General features: G+C 39.6%; 1 protein-coding gene across 5 annotated transcripts in view; it reads left to right on the top strand.

The window, feature by feature from the left end:
• Nucleotides 1-18,755, top strand: part of FAT1 (FAT atypical cadherin 1) — a 152,178-nt gene that overhangs the window by 38,477 nt on the left and 94,946 nt on the right. For all 5 annotated transcript variants that reach the window (XR_012639338.1, XM_074951304.1, XM_074951306.1 and 2 more), the window contains exon 3: nucleotides 15,552-15,866. Coding sequence is in view for 4 of the 5 variants with exons in the window: in XM_074951304.1 (XP_074807405.1) it covers nucleotides 15,552-15,866 (315 nt within the window). In the remaining variant the exon portion in view is untranslated. The remainder of the gene's footprint in view (nucleotides 1-15,551; nucleotides 15,867-18,755) is intronic.

Genomic DNA, 18,755 nt, shown 5'->3' with positions numbered 1-18,755 from the left:
AAGGTTTCAGCAGTATAAACTGTTTCTGGTATAGCAATTATACTGCTTGTCCAAAAATCTGACATACAAGTAGCGTAGTTGACAGAAATAAGCTGGAGCTATTAAAATAACCGTAAACTAGAAAGATAATAGGAACTGTCTGCCTTTGTCCCAAAAGATTTCCTGAACTGGAAGTAATAGGCTAAATTCTAAGGCAGCTGCATCAGGGATCTTCTGATTGATTGCATCAACTTTTCCCCCTATTTCTCTGAATGCATGCTCACTTTGTACCCTAATGCTCTTTTTTTCTTTTAACCCAGATATGGTTCTGATGACCCATAATTTTTGTGAACAACTTTTTAAAAGGCTATTTTAAAAAAACGTAATTTTGACCTTTTGTGTAAGAATGAAAGCAATGTGATCACTCATTTTTTTGTTGAGATGTAGTTTTACTTTTTTTAGTCTTAACTAAGATTTGTAAAGTCTCTTCTCAATGTTTACAAGTATATTCTTAGCTTAATGCTCAGTTTTGACCAACTTTAGCCTGTAAAAGTTTGTATCCTCTTTATGAACACAACTAAATTTCAATTAGCCATTAGCTGACTCCAGAATTTTTCTTCCATACCACTGTATCCAACTTGTTCTGGACTGTTTGAGCTACATGTATTGCCAGTCCAGAGTGACTGTTCCTTTCTTTCCTCCATATTTGAACACAATTTATCTTGCTACCATCTGTTCATAGTAGAGAAGTGAGGTAGTCCCAAACAATTCTGCTTCTTAAGTTTTATGTCAGGGTTTTGGTTCAACTACATGCTGGAGCATTCTGGGTTGTCCAATTTTGTTTGAAAGCAACATTTTACTGTGTATGCATTTTTCAGTTGCTTTACTTTGTGGTATTGAGACTGTGGAGGTTTGAAGCCTGTCTCTTTAGCCACGTTCTTTAAATATTAACCTGATCCTGTATAAGTAATGCAAAATGTAATATTTTCATGTTTCATGGTATCTTTGCCTTAATAAAAAGTTTCAGAACAGATACTGATATACATAATTCTTCTGCTAAGGGGGCTTTCTTCTACTGTAGTAACAATATGCAGAAATAGTCTCATTTTCATATAGTATGAAGGGAGGGTGGAGAGAGGGAGTGCCGCCCAGCCACACTCTGTTCCCAGCTGCAGCCCTGGCTCTGCTCCCAGCTACAGCTCCTGACCGCAGTTGACGGGGAGAGGGGAGGCGGACAGGTTCCATTACTGATAAAGTGGGGGAGGTGACGGAAAAAGTTTTGGGGCCACTGATATAGCAGTTTACAACATTTAACAGCTTTGAAAAATACGTACTCACATCACAGTTACTTAATGTGTTGACACTAGACCAAATTCTACTCTCTTTTCCACTAAGTTCAGTGGAGTTGTTTGAGGTATAAATCAGGACTGAATTTGAACTGTTTTATTTTATTAATATTGAGGTTCTACTTTGTTCAGTTAGTTTTAAAATAGAGCATTAGATATGATCATGCAAATGTTGCTTATATTTTTCTGTACAGGTCACTATATATTGTAGAGGAATATGCAGTAGTAGCAAGTATTGTGTTAAAGCAAAATCATCTTATGAAACAGACATGTGAGTGTATTTTTCTGCTGCAAAAAGTATATGTACCCAACTGCACCAGTGGCTAGTACATAATGTATACTCCAAGCACCTCATTCCCTCTGGAGTAGTGTTCTGCCCCCTCTCCCCCTCTCTCATATACCTGTTCCTACTTAGAAGAGGAGAAGGTCCAGTCATGCTGTGAAGACCCTTCCACTGCAAAGTGGAACTGTCATCTACCTGTTAATGAATTTCTTGGTGCAGACGCACTACAACTGTAACAGATTGCTGATATTGCTAGTGATTAGTTACTAGAAACTGAGAAAGTTATGCATACTAGAGAATGGGCAGTTTGATATTCTCAAGGACTATTAGAACAGTTACCAGTATCCTCTTTCATTTATTAACCCTGTCTAAGCAGGATATATTAGTAACTGGTTTAGGTAAATGTTAGCATGAATATATACAGCTATATTAAAGAATCATCTTTAGTGGTAACTAAAAAAATCTTTGTTGACATCATTTAATTTTCTTTGTATGTTTACTATGTCTTTATTTAAGGCTGAAAAAGAAATTGAAATTCCAGTATACTCTTATTTCAAAGTGAATTAGTTATAGAAACCTGCCCTTGCTTTATTTATTCCTAGCTGCACCAGCAAAACATTCTTCTGAGAGTCCTTTGAAGCAGAAATTAGAAAGTCTAGGAACGAAATCTTTATGTATTTTAATACCCTTCTCCTGACTTACTGAGGGAGGAATATTGAATCTGCAATGCTGCATAAAACCAGTTCATAGAAAACTTATTAAATTAAGGAGGGTATATTTTATTTAATTATAAAATTTAAACATAAATATGACCAAAAATTATTAAAATTGAAGAAAAAATCAAATTACCTGAAAGGTGAGGTAATATTATCTAAGGACTGCTGTGGTAAATTAGAGAATCCCTAAACACACACCCCCCTGCATTGTTGGGTTACATCCTTTTTTATCAGTCTTTTAAATTGCTTTTGAAAGCATTAAAATACAAACAAGCTGAATACATTTAAAATGAGAACACAATTGAATTCTTTAACAAATTAGAAATGTTTTATGTTGTTGTTTTAAGATTCATCTTTGCTCAGACATAAAATAAATGGGCCACTGAAATGTCAAAAAAGTATACAAATCAGTGAAAATACTTGAAACTAAATTGATTTCTTAATTATGCACATTCATACTTTTCTTATAAGTTTGCAAACAACTAATTTGCATGAATTAGTAAATTGGCTGGCATTACATTGGCTGTACATTGGCCGGCTGTTGCTAAGTTACCAGTCTCCTTATTTATGCCCAGTTAGAAGTTTCTAGAGCAGAGGAAAAAGCATGTGCACATGTAATTCAAAAATTGCAAATAAAGATTATATTTTGAAACAAGGGCAATTTTAAATCAGTTTTAAGAAATCTGATGGGTGATTTACCTGGGTAATCCATCTTTATTGATGATAAACCTTAAACTGCCTACCATTTGAGAGCAAATATTTTCTGTATGGCTATCGCTCCTTATTCTTCAGAAAAAAATATCAAATAATACTTTCTATTCAAAGTATATATGTGATATAAGTAAAGAAAGGGAAAGGCCAGCATTTTTTGGCTCAGTTATGCTATCAAGACATTATTTAAGTCAGCTTGTGTGTCATTTTTAAAAGCTCACATTGACCACCACAGATCTTCAGCATTTTAGGAGTTTAGACTGTGCCTCTTTTGGCACTCTGCCCTGTTTATACAGTAGACAAGCTGACATTTTACTTTAGCAAAAGGAATCTCATTCCATTCCTTCTTTAGCAGGAGATTGCTTCAAAGAGTTCACAGCATCGAGGTTTTGGTCTTTTCAAATGACATTTTAAGTGCTGAATAGTTCCTTGTCTCCATGACAGGACATTACAGCTTAAGTGCTATGGGGCAATCGTTTTGCCTAGTTTAAAGATCCAGTAAGATCATGTGGTGGGGTTTTTTATGTGGTTGGACAAATAATATGCAGTTTTGTTGACATTACTCTTGGATGTTGTTTTAGCGAAACTGCAGACAAAAGGCTCAATTGTACCTTATAAGGAATGCCTCACATTGGGAGGTGTGGGGAGTTGCACCACCCCAGATTGAGGGCATGAAATAATTTTACTTTTGGGAATTCTGTAGGTCAAATGTTTTCAGACTCCTTTCCAAAGGTAGAACTCCTTCTGGCATACAAGACTGTGGCTGTCCATGGCAGTGGCTCAGGGTTGTTCCCTTTCTCTTACCCACCCTTGGCACAGTCAGGCATAATCTAGTCTAACGAATCTTCTAGAAGATTCGTTAAATTTTCAAAGGATCAGAAGCATGGAATTGGCTATAACTTTACAGTAGTAGTCATTTTACATTTTTACACACTGTAAACAGAATATACTAGATTGAAATGTGTTATCTCTGTGTGTTAGAAATATAGGTTGTCAAAGTTCCTTCCCCACTCTGAACTCTAGGGTACAGATGTGGGGACCTGCATGAAAGACCCCCTTTTTCTTACCAGCTTAGGTTAAAAACTTCCCCAGCGTACAAACTTTGCCTTGTCCTTGAACCTTAGGCTGCCACCACCAAGCGTGTTAAAGAACAGGGAAAGAGCCCACTTGGAGACGTCTTCCCCCAAAATATCCCCCCCCAAGTCCTACACCCCTTTTCCTGGGGAAGGCTTGATAAAAATCCTCACCAATTTGTACATGTGAACACAGACCCAAACCCTTAGATCTTAAGAACAATGAAAAAGCAATCAGGTTCTTCAAAGAAGAATTTTAATTAAAGAAAAGGTAAAAGAATCACCTCTGTAAAATCAGGATGGTAAATACCTTACAGGGTAATCAGATTCAAAACATAGAGAATCCCTCTATGCAAAACCTTAAGTTACAAAAAGACACAAAAACAGGAATATACATTCCATTCAGCACAGCGTATTTTACCAGCCATTAAACAAAAGGAAATCTAATGCATTTCTAGCTAGATTACTTACTAAGTTTTTACAGGAGTTCTGAGTCTGCATTCCTGATCTGTTCCCGGCAAAAGCATCACACAGACAGACAGACCCTTTGTCGTCCCCCCCCCGGCCCCACCCCGGTCCAGCTTTGAAAGTATCTTGTCTCTTCATTGGTCATTTTGGTCAGGTGCCAGTGAGGTTATCTTAGCTTTTTAAGCCTTTACAGGTGAAAGGGTTTTGCCTCTGGTCAGGAGGGATTTTATAGCACTGTATACGGAAAGATGGTTACCCTTCCCTTTATTTTTATGACATAGGTAAATACATTAAATCAGGGGTGGGCACATGTTTTGGCCCGATGGCCACATCTGAGTATGGAAATTGTATGGTGGACCATGAATGCGCACGAAATTGGAGTTTGGGATGCAGGAGGGAGGGGAAGGCTCTGGTGGGGGTGCGGACTCTGGGGTGCAGTAGGGTGGGACTGAGGGGTTCAGAGGGCGGCAGGGGGATCAGGGCTGGGGCAGGGGATTGGGGCCCGGGAGGGGGTCAGGGGTTCAGGCTCTGGGCGGCGCTTACCTCAAGCAACTCCCGGAAGCAGCAGCATGTCCCCTCTCCTGCTCCTACGTGGAGACGTGGTCATGCGGCTCTGTACACTGCCCCGTCCGCGGGCGCCGCCCTTGCAGCTTCCATTGGCCCTGTTTGCTGTATGTGGAGCCCTCTGGCTGTCCCTATGTGTAGGAGCTGTAGGGGGGATGTGCCGCTGCTTCCGGGAGCTGTGCGGAGCAAGTCCCAGACCCCGCTCCCTGGCAGGAGCTTGAGGGCCGGATTAAAACGTCTGAAGAGCTGGATGTGGCCCCTGGGCCATAGTTTGCCCACCCCTACATAAAATGAAACGTTTTGCCTTCTGTCCATCTACCTTGCTTTCCTTTACCATGTCTGATGGTGAGTATGAGGCTCTAAAGGACCCGTAACACATAGAATCACACGTGCCAACTCTCCTGATTTCTTTGTCCCTACTTGAAGGGGAAACAGTTGTGATGTTCCTCCTTGAAGCCTCTTGAGACTGCTGAACAGCAGACAAACACTGCCTCTCCTCCTTTTCCAGATGGTCTTCACTCCTTCACCCTGCTGGTGCTGCTGTCGTCTTAGTAACTTTACAGGTCAGTGAGGCACGTAGGATGAGGAGGTGTCATAAATAGAAAGGGAAGGGTAAACCCCTTTAAAATCCCTCCTGGCCAGAGGAAATCTCCTCTCACCTGTAAAGGGTTAAGAAGCTAAAGGTAACCTCGCTGGCACCTGACCAAAATGACCAATGAGGAGACAAGATACTTTCAAAAGCTGGTAGGAGGGAGAGAAACAAAGCGTTTGTGTGTCTGTCTACATTTTGTCTTTGCCGGGGATAGACCAGGAATGAAGCCTTAGAACTTTTAGTAAGTAATCTAGCTAGGTATGTGTTAGATTATGATTTCTTTAAATGGCTGAGAAAAGAATTGTGCTGAATAGAATAACTATTTCTGTCTGTGTATCTTTTTTGTAACTTAAGGTTTTTGCCTAGAGGGGTTCTCTATGTTTTGAATCTAATTACCCTGTAAGGTATTTACCATCCTGATTTTAGAGGGGGGATTTCTTATTTCTAATTCTATTTTTATTAAAAGTCTTCTTGTAAGAAAACTGAATGCTTTTTCATTGTTCTCAGATCCAAGGGTTTGGGTCTGTGGTCACCTATGCAAATTGGTGAGGCTTTTTATCCAACATTTCCCAGGAAAGGGAGGGTGCAAGTGTTGGGAGGATTGTTCATTGTTCTTAAGATCCAAGGGTCTGGGTCTGTAGTCACCTAGGCAAATTGGTGAGGCTTTTTACCAAACCTTGTCCAGGAAGTAGGGTGCAAGGTTTTTGGGAAGTATTTTGGGGGGAAAGACGTGTCCAAACAGCTCTTCCCCAGTAACCAGTATTTGTTTGGTGGTGGTAGCGGCCAATCCAAGGACAAAAGGGTGGAATATTTTGTACCTTGGGGAAGTTTTGACCTAAGCTGGTAAAGATAAGCTTAGGAGGTTTTTCATGCAGGTCCCCACATCTGTACCCTAGAGTTCAGAGTGGGGGAGGAACCTTGACAGGAGGTGGTAAAGAGGCATTAGGAGCTTTCTCCCACCTAGCCGGCCTTGGTCAGGGGCAGCAGCAACCTTAAGGTTAGGGCCAGGGAGAGGAGGAACTCATAAACTGCAAACGGAGATGCAGAGGGAGTTTAGGAAAGGGAGAATGGCACAGGAAGAGACAAAAGTGGGGAATTTTGTGAAGAGGAAGAGAGACAGAAATACGTCTTGCCAAGACAGAGGAGGAGCAGGCCAGCAAACATTCCCATCTAATCTAGTAGTGGTAGGGGCCACACTTCCTCCAAACTGCCCCAGAAAGACACAAACAGGAGCTAGAATTCCAGATTATTTGGATCAGAGAGGTGAGACTGTGTGGGTATATGTACTTGTGTTCAGGTGCGGGGGATGAATTAATAGGAAAATCCATATCTTACTAGGATGTTTAACGAAACCATATAAAATGGGATTACCCCCATCATTCTTTGTATAAATTTGCACTGAAACATCATTATTGTAACATCATTATATCATATATTAAGGTGATGTCATTATGTAATATAAAAAGGCAGAGGATGCAAATGTTGGAGGATATCTCTCTTGCTCTATTTTTTTTTCCTGGACCTTTGTTATTGTAGAAGAATGGAGTTTTAAGAACAGCCGGAAAATTGTATCTATTTTGAAGCCGTTATAATGAACAGAGAAATTTTGATAGCCTTATTCATGCTCCCCAGAAGTCCCATCAGTATCACTCAAGGAGCATGGTACTAATGAGCATCATATAAGTATCAGAATCTGTCCCTACGTGATTCATACACTTAAAAACACCAAAAAACAAAAAAAGGACAAACCAGAAATTTGACCAGAATAGTCACACAGTCATCTGGTGGCCGTGGGCCTTCAGGTTGATTTGAACCTATTTTTCAAATATTGGCAACTGTGCATAGGAGAAATACAGCTGTGCATACATTTACATAGCAGGGAGGGACTGGATGAGAGAGTGAATTTCAATAAACATTAAGATAAAGCCTTCTCTGTTTTTTTCTTTTGCTACTTGAAAATGGGTAGTATACAGCTTAAATAATGTTTTGTACTTTTATGTCTCACTAATGAGTTAAAAGATAGCATACTGTTTTGCTGTCAATACAGACAAGTGGCAGTAGGGAAAGCATGCATCTTGGTTTGTAATAGATTTAATCTGTTTAATTTTTAATCCTTCATTTGGACTGTCTATTGAAGGTCATATTTGATCAAAATATGTGTTCACGCAGTTTTCAAAATAGTACTGCTGTTACTTCATATAGCAGTAACAGGCTTTAAAAGTGGCTGAGGAAGGTTTTGATTTACCAAGCTTATTAGAATTTAGATTAATTAAGTTTGTAATCAGATTTCAAGCATCATGTTCCAGGCCAGGGATTTCTCTTTGTTTGTTTCAAATGTCATTCCCAGGGCAAGCTCTGCTAAACTGCATTTTCATGCTTTGCCGAGAAATGATTGCAGGTTTTGATTTCCATTACAGAGTCATTAATATTGTTAATGAGAGTTTTCGCGGATAAGCACACTTAAGGAGGATCATCCTTGGGAATTGGGAGTATTATAGTTGGAGCATTTGTTAATTGGTTGGAATTGGTGTATATAAGACTGTCTGCCCTTCGTTAGATTTATACATTTATTCTTGGTTTATTAGTGACTTTGGTCATAGTGGTTTGGGCTATTTAATTTAAATTAGACATACTATTAAGACCTTGAAAATTCACATTTTTGTCAACAGTTCTTTTTTGTTGAGAATGAGAAATGTACTGCATTTTAAATAAGTCCATTTTGGCTTTTGTAACCTACAGCATCCATGATATTCTCCAAATTGTGAAGTGGCTAAAACATGTGGCCCCGGTGGTGAAGGAAAAAGAGGGTTGTACCTCTCAACCTCCAATCCTAATTCCTCAAATATTGTGCTCTTGGGGTAATTTATTCTTCCAGATTGATGCTATCCCATTGAATTAATTTAGGATCATCCGCTCTTACTGAGCGTCTCTTACTGAAGTCATTAGCTCCAGTGGGAGCAAGATCTGGCCCTAAGTTTGCAACTGTGTGTAAATGAGGGAAGAACATGGCCCCATGCTCAGCTCTAATTGGAGAACACTAGTGAATTTTCTTAACTCTAGGTTAGTATTTTTTTTTTCCCAAAAGGAAATATCAGTGCTGATGTCCCTTTGCAGATTACAGTCTAGGATAAGATTCATCACATAATTATGTTTTCTTCTCACTAGTCTAGGAGTAAAACCCTAATTTTGTCCTGATCTCTTGAAAGGCTGAAGAACTTCTACGTCTCGCCTAGAGAAAAAGGGTTTTGGAGCTGCAGATTTCACCATCCCCCCAACAGAGCTATATTTGATGGACAACAATTCTTTAGCAGATACAGAAACTAAAGAAACTTTTAATGGTGATTTTCCTTCTTTGCAGAATGCAACTAGGTGTAGGGACAAGATAGGGAAGGGAGCATAGCATTGTAAAAAGGCAAGATTACCAGGCTGCCTAGGCAAAAATGGGTAAAGAATTCACTGATAAAATTTCCTTTCTATGAAAGAAAAGTGATAAGAAGTAGTAGTGCCTATCTGTAAAGTGTTTAAAATGTAGGGGAGGCCATTCAACCACCTTCCATTTAAAAACTGCCTAACACTGAAAGATATTAGTGATGCTTATGAAGGGCCAGATTCTTGTTTACATTAAAACTGCTTTATACCACCCTGGCAGCGTAAAAAGACCTTTTCAGTAGGTGTCAGTGTAACTTAGTCCCACTTTCAAGACCTTGTTACACTGCCAGATTGATGTAAAAGGGCCTTAATATAAATGAGAATCTCACACAGTATGTGCATTTTGATATTCTACCTTTCCTCTTCATTCTGAAGTACTGGCTTTACTGTCAGTGTGATATGAAAAATCGTCCTTCAGCATCTTCATCTTTTGTCATGAGAGCAGGTCAGTTGGAGGTGTGTTAAGGGAAAATAATCAGAAATATAAAATCCCAAACTCTATATGGTGGTGAATGTTCTATATTTATGTGAATTAAGCACTTGTTAAAGTGATGGACTTGCAGCATGGATTAGAGCCAAGTGTAGCACAGTCAGGAATTGAAATTTATATTTGTCTAAAGTCCAGCACATGCTATATTTGTTCTTGGACCCACGCCAAAAAAGCAATGGAAAATGGAGGGATAAATGTAGATCTAATGTAGCTTAAGACCTGATACCTTGTAAACCACCAGAGCTAAAAACAAATATATATATATATTTTTTCATACTGCTGAAGAGGTGGAAACTCTACCCACAGCTATCCCAGTGGAAAGAGCATTTATTTACTGGACTTGGCTGGTCACAAGGTATCAGAAATCACACCTTTCTGATTCTTTCTTCTTCTTAGTATTTGAAATGAAACATAATTTTTGTGACTGCTCTCCTGAAAACCACTGGAGCTCTAATCCAATGATTTACTGGGTCTGAAAGCTTAGAATGCTGGCTTCCAAATGGCATAAAGAATTAGTCTAGCTAGCATAAAGCATTAGTCTGCTCTAAAACTGCGTGAGATGGGCTACTAGAATAATATAGTAAAGATTGCAAAGAGGAATAGTTGGCAGACCAGCACAAGACCTTTAAGGACCAATTCACTTTTGGGAGCACTGGTCCTGGACTAGTGATAGGGAAGAAAATATTGTTATCCTTGTGAAAAGCATCTTCATCCTGGTTTAGCTTGATCTGTTCCAGGCCTGTAACTTCATGAGCAGAGCTTGAAAAATCTATTGAATTGTGTGTGTTTTTGTGTGGTCCAGTGTCCCTTGAGATTTAAGGTGCGACTATTAGTGTCATTTTTTTATTGGTGATTTAAAACATTTAAGGTCAGATCTGAAGGAGAGGGGCTGGTAAGAGATTTTAAGGTGTGGCTTTGTGCATAGTTTCTGATACAAACTGGACTGGGATTTTTAAACTATTGAATGTATTTTGGGTTGTATATTTCTGCAGGGGGAGCCCTGGAAAAAATCTGGCTTGTCACAGCCAGAATTCCTCCGGGGGGAGTGCACATTAGATTAGTAGCTCTGCCCCATTTTGAAAGATGTACTCCTCAGAGCTGTCCTGGTGTAAAGGGGGAAGCTGAGTCAGACCCTCACACTCACCCCTCCCATATCCTTTTCACCAGGTTAGCTCTACTAACCAGGAGTAGTGGGTCTGGTTCCAAAAGAAATTGTGGCTGACCTGTGTGCAAAGTGTGAGGGAAAGTTGCTTGGCCTCATTTCTTCCAGCTCCCTTTTGCATGTACCGTATACTGAAGCAGTGGCTTTTTGTGTCTTTGTTTTTAATATTGTCAGACTAACTTAATTCTTAGAATGTATGTGTCCATTTTTAATGAGGTATCTATCTTCTCTAATGTGCCTATCACTGATATCTGTTCTGAAGTGAAGGGAGGTGGAGAAGTTTGTATTTCTGCTATATTTTGTTTGCAAATTTGAGGAATCTTCGCATCAGGTAATTTTTTTTTTTTTAACATTAAGTTCAGGTCCCAATACAGATATCAGTGTTGTTGTTTTCTCAACTGTTCCATAGAATGAACTTCTTTCATACTTGTTTAATCTGATTCAAACTTTTAAACAGCAGTCCTATTGAAGAAATATTTGTTCAACAGTTTGGGATTTGTTCCAACAGGAAAAAATGGAAGAATGATTCATTTCACTCTCACTGTCAGCTTAGGTAGCTCAGGTTTCCGGATGCTAATCACTAATGCAGACTTACAGTGCAGGTGACCCTAGAGCAAGTTAAAATTGGAAGAATTCTGAAAGCCAACACTATCCTGTTGGGTAGACATCTGTGCTAGATGAGTTGTTCACTGGTTAATTAATCAGTAGCACTGTAGGTTTGTCATTGTAAATTTTCACAAAAATCATAGCTTTGTCAAAGTGAAGAGTTTGTAGAAATCATCTTATGGACCCAGACTGAATTTGAAATAAAACTAAACATAAATGTACTAACATTTTCAGGAGTGTCATGTTTCTGGTTGTTACCCTGATAATCCTTTTATATTAGAGTTGCCAGGTGTCCGATTTTTGACTGGAACACCCAGTCGAAAAGGGACCCTGACAACTCGGGTCAGTGCTGCTGACCGAGCCGTTAAGAATCCGGATGGCAGCACAGTGAGGCTGGCAGGCTCCCGGCAGGCTCCTAGGCGGAGGGACGGCCATGGAGTCTCTGTATGCTGCCCGTGCCCCAAGTGCCGGCTCAGCAGTTTCCATTGGCCTGGAACCGTGGCCAATGCAAGCTGTGGGGGCAGTGCCTGCGGCCAGGGGCAGCACGTGGAGCCCCATGGCCACCCCTTTGCCTAGGAGCTGGAGGAACATATCACTGCTTCCAGGGAGCCACCTGAGATAAGCACCATCTAGAGCCTGTGCCCCTACCCCCGTCCTGTGAAAAGGAGCAAGTGAGTGAGGGTGGGGGAGAGTGGGGGGGGGGGGCCTTAGAGAAGGGGAAGGGCTTCGGGAAAGGGGTGGGGCAAGGATGTTCAGTTTTCTGCAATCAGAAAGTTAGCAACCTATTTTATATGGTTCCCCTCTGAATCTAGGTTTCTTTTGTTTTTGTGCAAAAACATTTTTCTTGTTTAAGTAGTAGATTTAAAGTTTTCAGGTGTTGGAGAGAGATGTCAAGGGAGCAAGACTTCGACAGTCTGTCTGTAGCTAGGAGTCACCATAACTAAGGAGAGGTGGTGGAATTTGTAAAAGGGGGTGGGTGAGTGCCTTGAGGAGGTCTGTCTTAAAGTCTACCCTTCTGAGAATTTTAAAAACATACAGGGCCATTTTAATATTAATCTGCCATTTTATTTTGAGATAGCCAGTGTTAAGAATGCAGGGGAGGCATATTATGGTGATAGTTGCTCAACCTAATAAATAAGCGTGCCACTGCATTCTACACAAGCTGCAAGCAACAGAGAAGCCCTGCTAAAAGCCCTGCTAGGAGGGAATTAATGTAATCTAGCCTTATGGTCAGTAGGGCATGTAGCTTTTGCGAAGTTGCCACAGGATAAATAAGGGCACAGCCTGCACAGATTGTACAACTGAAACTCTTGCATGCCACATTCAGCACATGGGGTTTCTATGGAAATGCTGTGGTTAAAAGTGAAGTCAGGATTCTTAATCTGGTTCATTAACTCTCAAGTAAGTCTTCTTAATAAGTAAAAAGACATAAAAAATACAACAGGAGTAAATAATAAAAATAGATCCTGGACATTCGGGGGGAATACAGATCAGACAGATACACTTAAAAATAATTTATGTTCTCCATGATGTTTAGACATTATGCTTGCAGGATGAAGAGCACAGCTAATTGGCAACTGCTTAACAGAGATACAGTGATTGTATATTATGATTATTTGTGGTTTTTTGAAAGAAAATCCTAGGTAAACAAAGTACAAATACAAAATAGAAAAGTGGAAAATATAAAATACCAACTTATTTTAAAGTAATACCTTATCTTTTCAGTACTTTGCTGGTATTAGTGGATTCCTCTGCAAAAAGAAAAAGTACCTAGACAGACACTATTATCTATTTTGTTTTTAAGAGCATCCTATACAGAATATAATTTAATATACAGAACTCTCATTTGCCCTTGTCTTTACTCCAGCCCTACCGCTTTCTACATTTCACACAACCAGTTTCCATAGTGACATCTGGTGGTAATTCTAAAATGTTGAATACTGTGTTTGAAATGATGTGCATTTCTGCTTTAACAGTAAAAGGTTACTTGAATTTTCTTTCTTGTATTAGAAGCTAGCTTTTTCAGAAAATAACCCTGCTTTCATTTTGGATTCAGGGTTTTCATCATCAGACTCTCATGCAATTTCCTGTAAGGACAAAGACACAATTAAGAGTTTGAGAAACTGTTAATCGTATTATCTTCTGCATCGGCCAAATTGTGCTCTCTGTTCATACTACTCCTAATGGGACCTCAGTGGCAGTTATGTTTGGACCATAATTTGTCCTCAGATACACAATCTGAAGATACAAATTTAACAATGTTTAAACCTCTTAAAGTAGTTTTGGTGAGGGGCAATATTCCCCCCCCCACACCTATTAAAAGCAAACATTAATTATGTTTAATGAAGGGAGGGGGGTTACAGTGCCTCTAAAGCAGGGGAAATGCAGCAGTACTATTTTTACAAACATCATGCTCCAGAAGGTACACTCATAAATGTGTGTTTACCTCGATCCAATTTTACTGACAGCATGCATGAGCAGAACAGATAGGCACAGGATAGTAGAAAATATTACATGCACATCATGTAAATGTGTCCACAATCCCAAACCTAGCTGGCATGTCACTGTTTTGGCTCATTTGGGCTCCAATCACGATTAGGTCTTTATGCATTACTGTAGCATAAACAATAATGATGATGGTTAATAATGACCAGCCTTCACAGTGCCCCTTTATGATTATCACATACTGTTGCTTTTTTTTGGTCCCTCTCTTTGTAGATATTAAGGTGTTTTTATGTCAGGTCCTCTTTGGGTCTAACTAGAAAATAATGCCTGGGAGAAGAGAGTCTGGATGAGATTGGCTCAAAGGAAAGAGGGTGAAATGATTTTATTGTGTCCTGCTCTTTGAAACCTTTTGATATTATCCCACTTGTCAAATAAATTACATTATATGCCACATTCTTGTCATGGAAACATATATGTTATAATTTTACCTTGGGCAGTAAGATGCGTGTAAAATAGTGCTGTATGTATTTTCCCTTTATTGGGTCAGATTTTGGTATTCTTGTTCAGACAAACTCCTGTAGATTTGAGAGATAAATTGTATTAAGTGTGTATTCTGTAGCTGCTCCTCTGTTTCTTTAGAAATAGTGAATTTTAGTTCTTTTTGGGATACGCAATGAGGGTAAGAGGAGCACCTTCATTTGCCAAAGTAACGGCAAACACTGTAGCTAAGGCTGAGAAGGGCAACATAAACCTCTCTCTATTTTCAGATTTCTCAAAAAGGTTGTGTATATGGATTCAAGTATTTATACACATTAAGAAACATTCATTTACATAATTCACGCAGACACATAGATACATATGAGTGTATATGTCACCAAATTTTAAATAAAAACAGGAGTACTTGTGGCATCTTAGAGACTAACAAATTTATTAGAGCATAAGCTTTCGTGGGCTACAGCCCACTTCATCGGATGCATAGAATGGAACATATAGTAAGAAGTTACAGAGAAGGTGGAAGTTGCCATACAAACTGTAAGAGGCTACACACATACAGAGATCTGCTTACTATATGTTCCATTCTATGCATCTGATGAAGTGGGCTGTAGCCCACAAAAGCTTATGCTCAAATACCTTTGTTAGTCTCTAAGGTGCCACAAGTACTCCTGTTCTGTTCTTTTTGCGGTTACAGACTAACATGGCTGCTACTCTGAAATCAAATTTAAATAGGTTCTCACTAATTTAAATGGTGGTAAATAGTTCAAAACCTTGGTACTAAATCAGTTAGATAATTTAATACAGTGTTAAACTCTCATTGTCAGGAGTGATGAATTGAGAGGGTAAATCAAATCCCAAAGACTTCAGATAACTCATAATTAATATCTTCTGGGCAGAAATAGTTTCAGGAATGATGTTAAATGATCAGATAATTCTCAAGAGATGTTAAAAAAGAAAATAGATTTATAAATATTGAAACAATACAATATAAAAATTCAGACCCTTTTAGTACTAATTAAGGATGTTCATTTTTAAACTTTCAGGTTAACCCTACACACACGCACGCACAAGAATCTGTGCCATTCATTTGTGAGTTGTGTTGGGTTTGGTGGGGGTTTTTAAAAATTTTTTTTAAACTTTTTATACTTACGGGGCATTTAATATTGTTGCTTTTTTCCCTCCTGTTGAACAGGTGTCATAGAGACAGCTGATCTGCTGGACCGTGAGACTACCTCACATTACTGGTTAACTGTTTATGCAACAGACCAGGGTGTTGTGCCTCTATCTTCCTTCATTGAAATCTACATAGAAGTTGGGGATGTTAATGATAATGCTCCGCAGACAACAGAACCTGTTTATTACCCAGAAGTCTTGGAGAATTCACCTAAGGATGTATCTGTCATTCGGATTGAGGCATTTGATCCTGATTCGAGCTCTAGTGAAAAGTTGACCTACAAGATTACAAGTGGAAACCCACAGGGATTCTTTTCAATAAACCCCAAAACTGGTACGTATATATCATAGCTTTATGTGACATGTGTATCAATTAATTTATTGTCCTGTGTAAATGCTGTGGAATGGACATAATTAAGAAAGTATTTTTTACCTATTGAGTAGCTTTTTGATTATAATGTTCTAGTCATACTTTGACATCACACAGTTAAAGAGAAAACCAGATTTCAGTGATTTTTAAACTTGTTGGGCATAATATGACCCTCATGTAATTTTCTTTCAAGTTGTTGTGTTAATTTTTTTCACTTGAGATTTTGGTTGACAGGCAAATAGCATAGGGACGATTATCAACCATTTTCTCATACAAGTAGTTCCACTGAAATCAATATGGACTACCATACTTGTGTAACTGTTCACCTGTGTAAAGAGTTAGTAATCTAGCACATAATTTGAAAATGGTAAACTGGAGAATGTTGTTGTTCTCAAAATGTACCAGATACAATTCTGCTGCAGTGTTATGGCTAACATTTGGGGGAACCTAGAAATATTGCAGTTTCTAACAGAAGCATAAATAGAAGAAAGGAGTGATGCTGAAATTAGAAGTACTGAAATGTGTGTAAGAATGGAGAGATGGGAAGCTAAATACTGTTGTTAGTTTTAACTGAAACAGAACAATGAACTAAAAGAAAGTAAATGTTACTTAGAACAATGTAAAGGTTACCCAATAATATCTGCCTTTGGATGACTGTAGAAAACATTCAAGATATGTATGCTGTTTTTTTCATTAGTCTTTACAAAAGGTACAGGAAGTGGTGCAAATGCCGAGACTTGTCAATGATTCTCAATTTAATCATATATCATTGCTTAGGGCACAGCTCTGCATTGTATGTGGGAGGTATGTGCAGCTGCTATATTACAGTGGGAGTCCCAGGAAGCACTTCTGACTGAGTCAACCAGAAATGCCTCCTGGGTATCCAGGCAGGTATATACTACAGCTGTGCTTTGTCTTCACCCACACCCTGCCTCCCTTTCTGGGCAGGTTAGTATTGCTTGCATTGCTAGTACAAGCAGTGGTTTCACTCTCCAACCACACAAAGTCTAGGGAACAATGGAAGTAATTCTGCATTTCCCTCCCCTACCCCCACCCCCCACTGCCCTTGCCCATTCACACAGGGGCTAGTCACAGGGGATTCAAAGGACCAAAGCTTAAAGTTAAAATCCTATTTCTAAATCTAAATAATATAATTGGGAAGTGGTGATCACAGTCTAACATAGCTATCCTGTATCTTTGCTCCCAGCCTTACACAGATGGATAACATCTGACAGGAAGTACAACAGTATAAAAAAGCATAAATAAATTAAACTATAATGCCCTAACCAAAATTTTTGTGCCTTTTGTTGCTTATTCTGTTTCCATTTCTTTCTCCTTTTTCTCTCCATTCATGGCTGACCCATTATTTCCATCACCAAAACACATTCTCTCCTGTCACTGTGTTTACTCTTTTTTTTCCTCTTGTTTTGGTTTCCCCTTCTCTGTTGTCTCTGTAAAGCAACATTTCCTTTGTTCACATTCTCTATTTCTTGCTTGTGTCTATTCTTAGTTGTCCATCTCCTTGCTTTCTTTTATGTTACATTCTTTCTTCTCCTTCTTTTGTCTCAGCATTCCTCATCAGTCTCTCCCCTCCCTCTATATCACTAGTGGCCAACCTGTGGCTCCAAAGCCACATGCGGATCTTCAGAAGTTAATACGCGGCTCCTTGTATAGGCACCTACTCTTGGGCTGGAGCTACAGGCGCCAACTTTCCAATGTGCTGGGGCATGCTCACTGCTCAACCCCTGGCTCTGCCACAGGCCCTGCCCCCACTCCACCCTTCCCTCCCCCTCCCCTGAGCCTGCTGTGCCCTCGCTGCTCCCCCCGTCCCCCCAGAGCCTCCTGCACGGCATGAAACAGTTAATCGGGAGGTGTGGGGAGGGAAGAGGAAGGTGCTGAATGGCAGGGCTGCCAGTGGGTGGGAGGTGCTGAGGGCGGGTGGGAAGGGGGAGCTGATGGGGGGCTGCTGATGTATTACTGTGGCTCTTTGGTAAATTCTGGCTCCTTCTCAGGCTGGCGATCCCTGCTCTATATTATTACTTAGCATAGACAGCACATTACAAATTTTAATTAATTATTACACTCAAAAATCCAGGGAGGTAGGCAAATAAATATTATTACTCCTATTTTACAGGTGGGAAAACTAAGGCAAAGGAGGTTAAGTGGCTTGTCCAAGTCTTCAAAGAGCATTTGGGTCAAAGCTGGCATTAGAGAGTAAGAATTCCTTATTCTCAGTGCCATGCCCCCAAAAGGCCTTAGGCTCTCTGCCTGACTGTTTGATTTTAGAGTATTGATCTGCACCAGATCCCCAGTCAGTGATCAAGATGCATTTGGATTGAGTTTATGAGGGCCATTGTCTTCCAAGTATCCATTCTCTCTCTCTTGGAAATCAAATACACTTAGACTGATTAGGCCCTGTTTAGGGCTAAGTTTTTTCAAATGGGTTAGAATGTAAAAAAGTTTCAAAATGTCTTTAAAAGACACTAGATATTGTGTTAACTACAGAATGCAATTTACATCATTCTATAATAGTAAGGTCATAAGTATTTTAATTAAAATAGGACTGAACAGAGCAGTACATCTGGGTACAAGTGATCTCATTATGAGCGAGATGGTAACCTGCTCCACTTGCCTACATAGTGGATATAAGAGGGTTTAAACGGTTTAAGTTGCTTCCTTATAAGGGCTACTGAACCAAGAGTTACTGCATGGGGAAAAGCGGCCTTCATGGTGCACCTATGCTCCATCCCACATGGATAGACAGAGGTGGAGAGAGACTTAACTCTGCTCTACCACACCATCCAACAGCTGAGCCATCACAGAAGGGGAAGTAAATGGTGCCAGATAAGGGGC

This window comes from Natator depressus, chromosome 4 (assembly GCF_965152275.1).
Source record: "Natator depressus isolate rNatDep1 chromosome 4, rNatDep2.hap1, whole genome shotgun sequence".
Classification (NCBI taxonomy): Eukaryota; Metazoa; Chordata; order Testudines; family Cheloniidae; genus Natator; species Natator depressus.
Note: the sequence above shows the minus strand (reverse complement) of the source record. Positions and strands in the feature narration are given on the sequence as shown.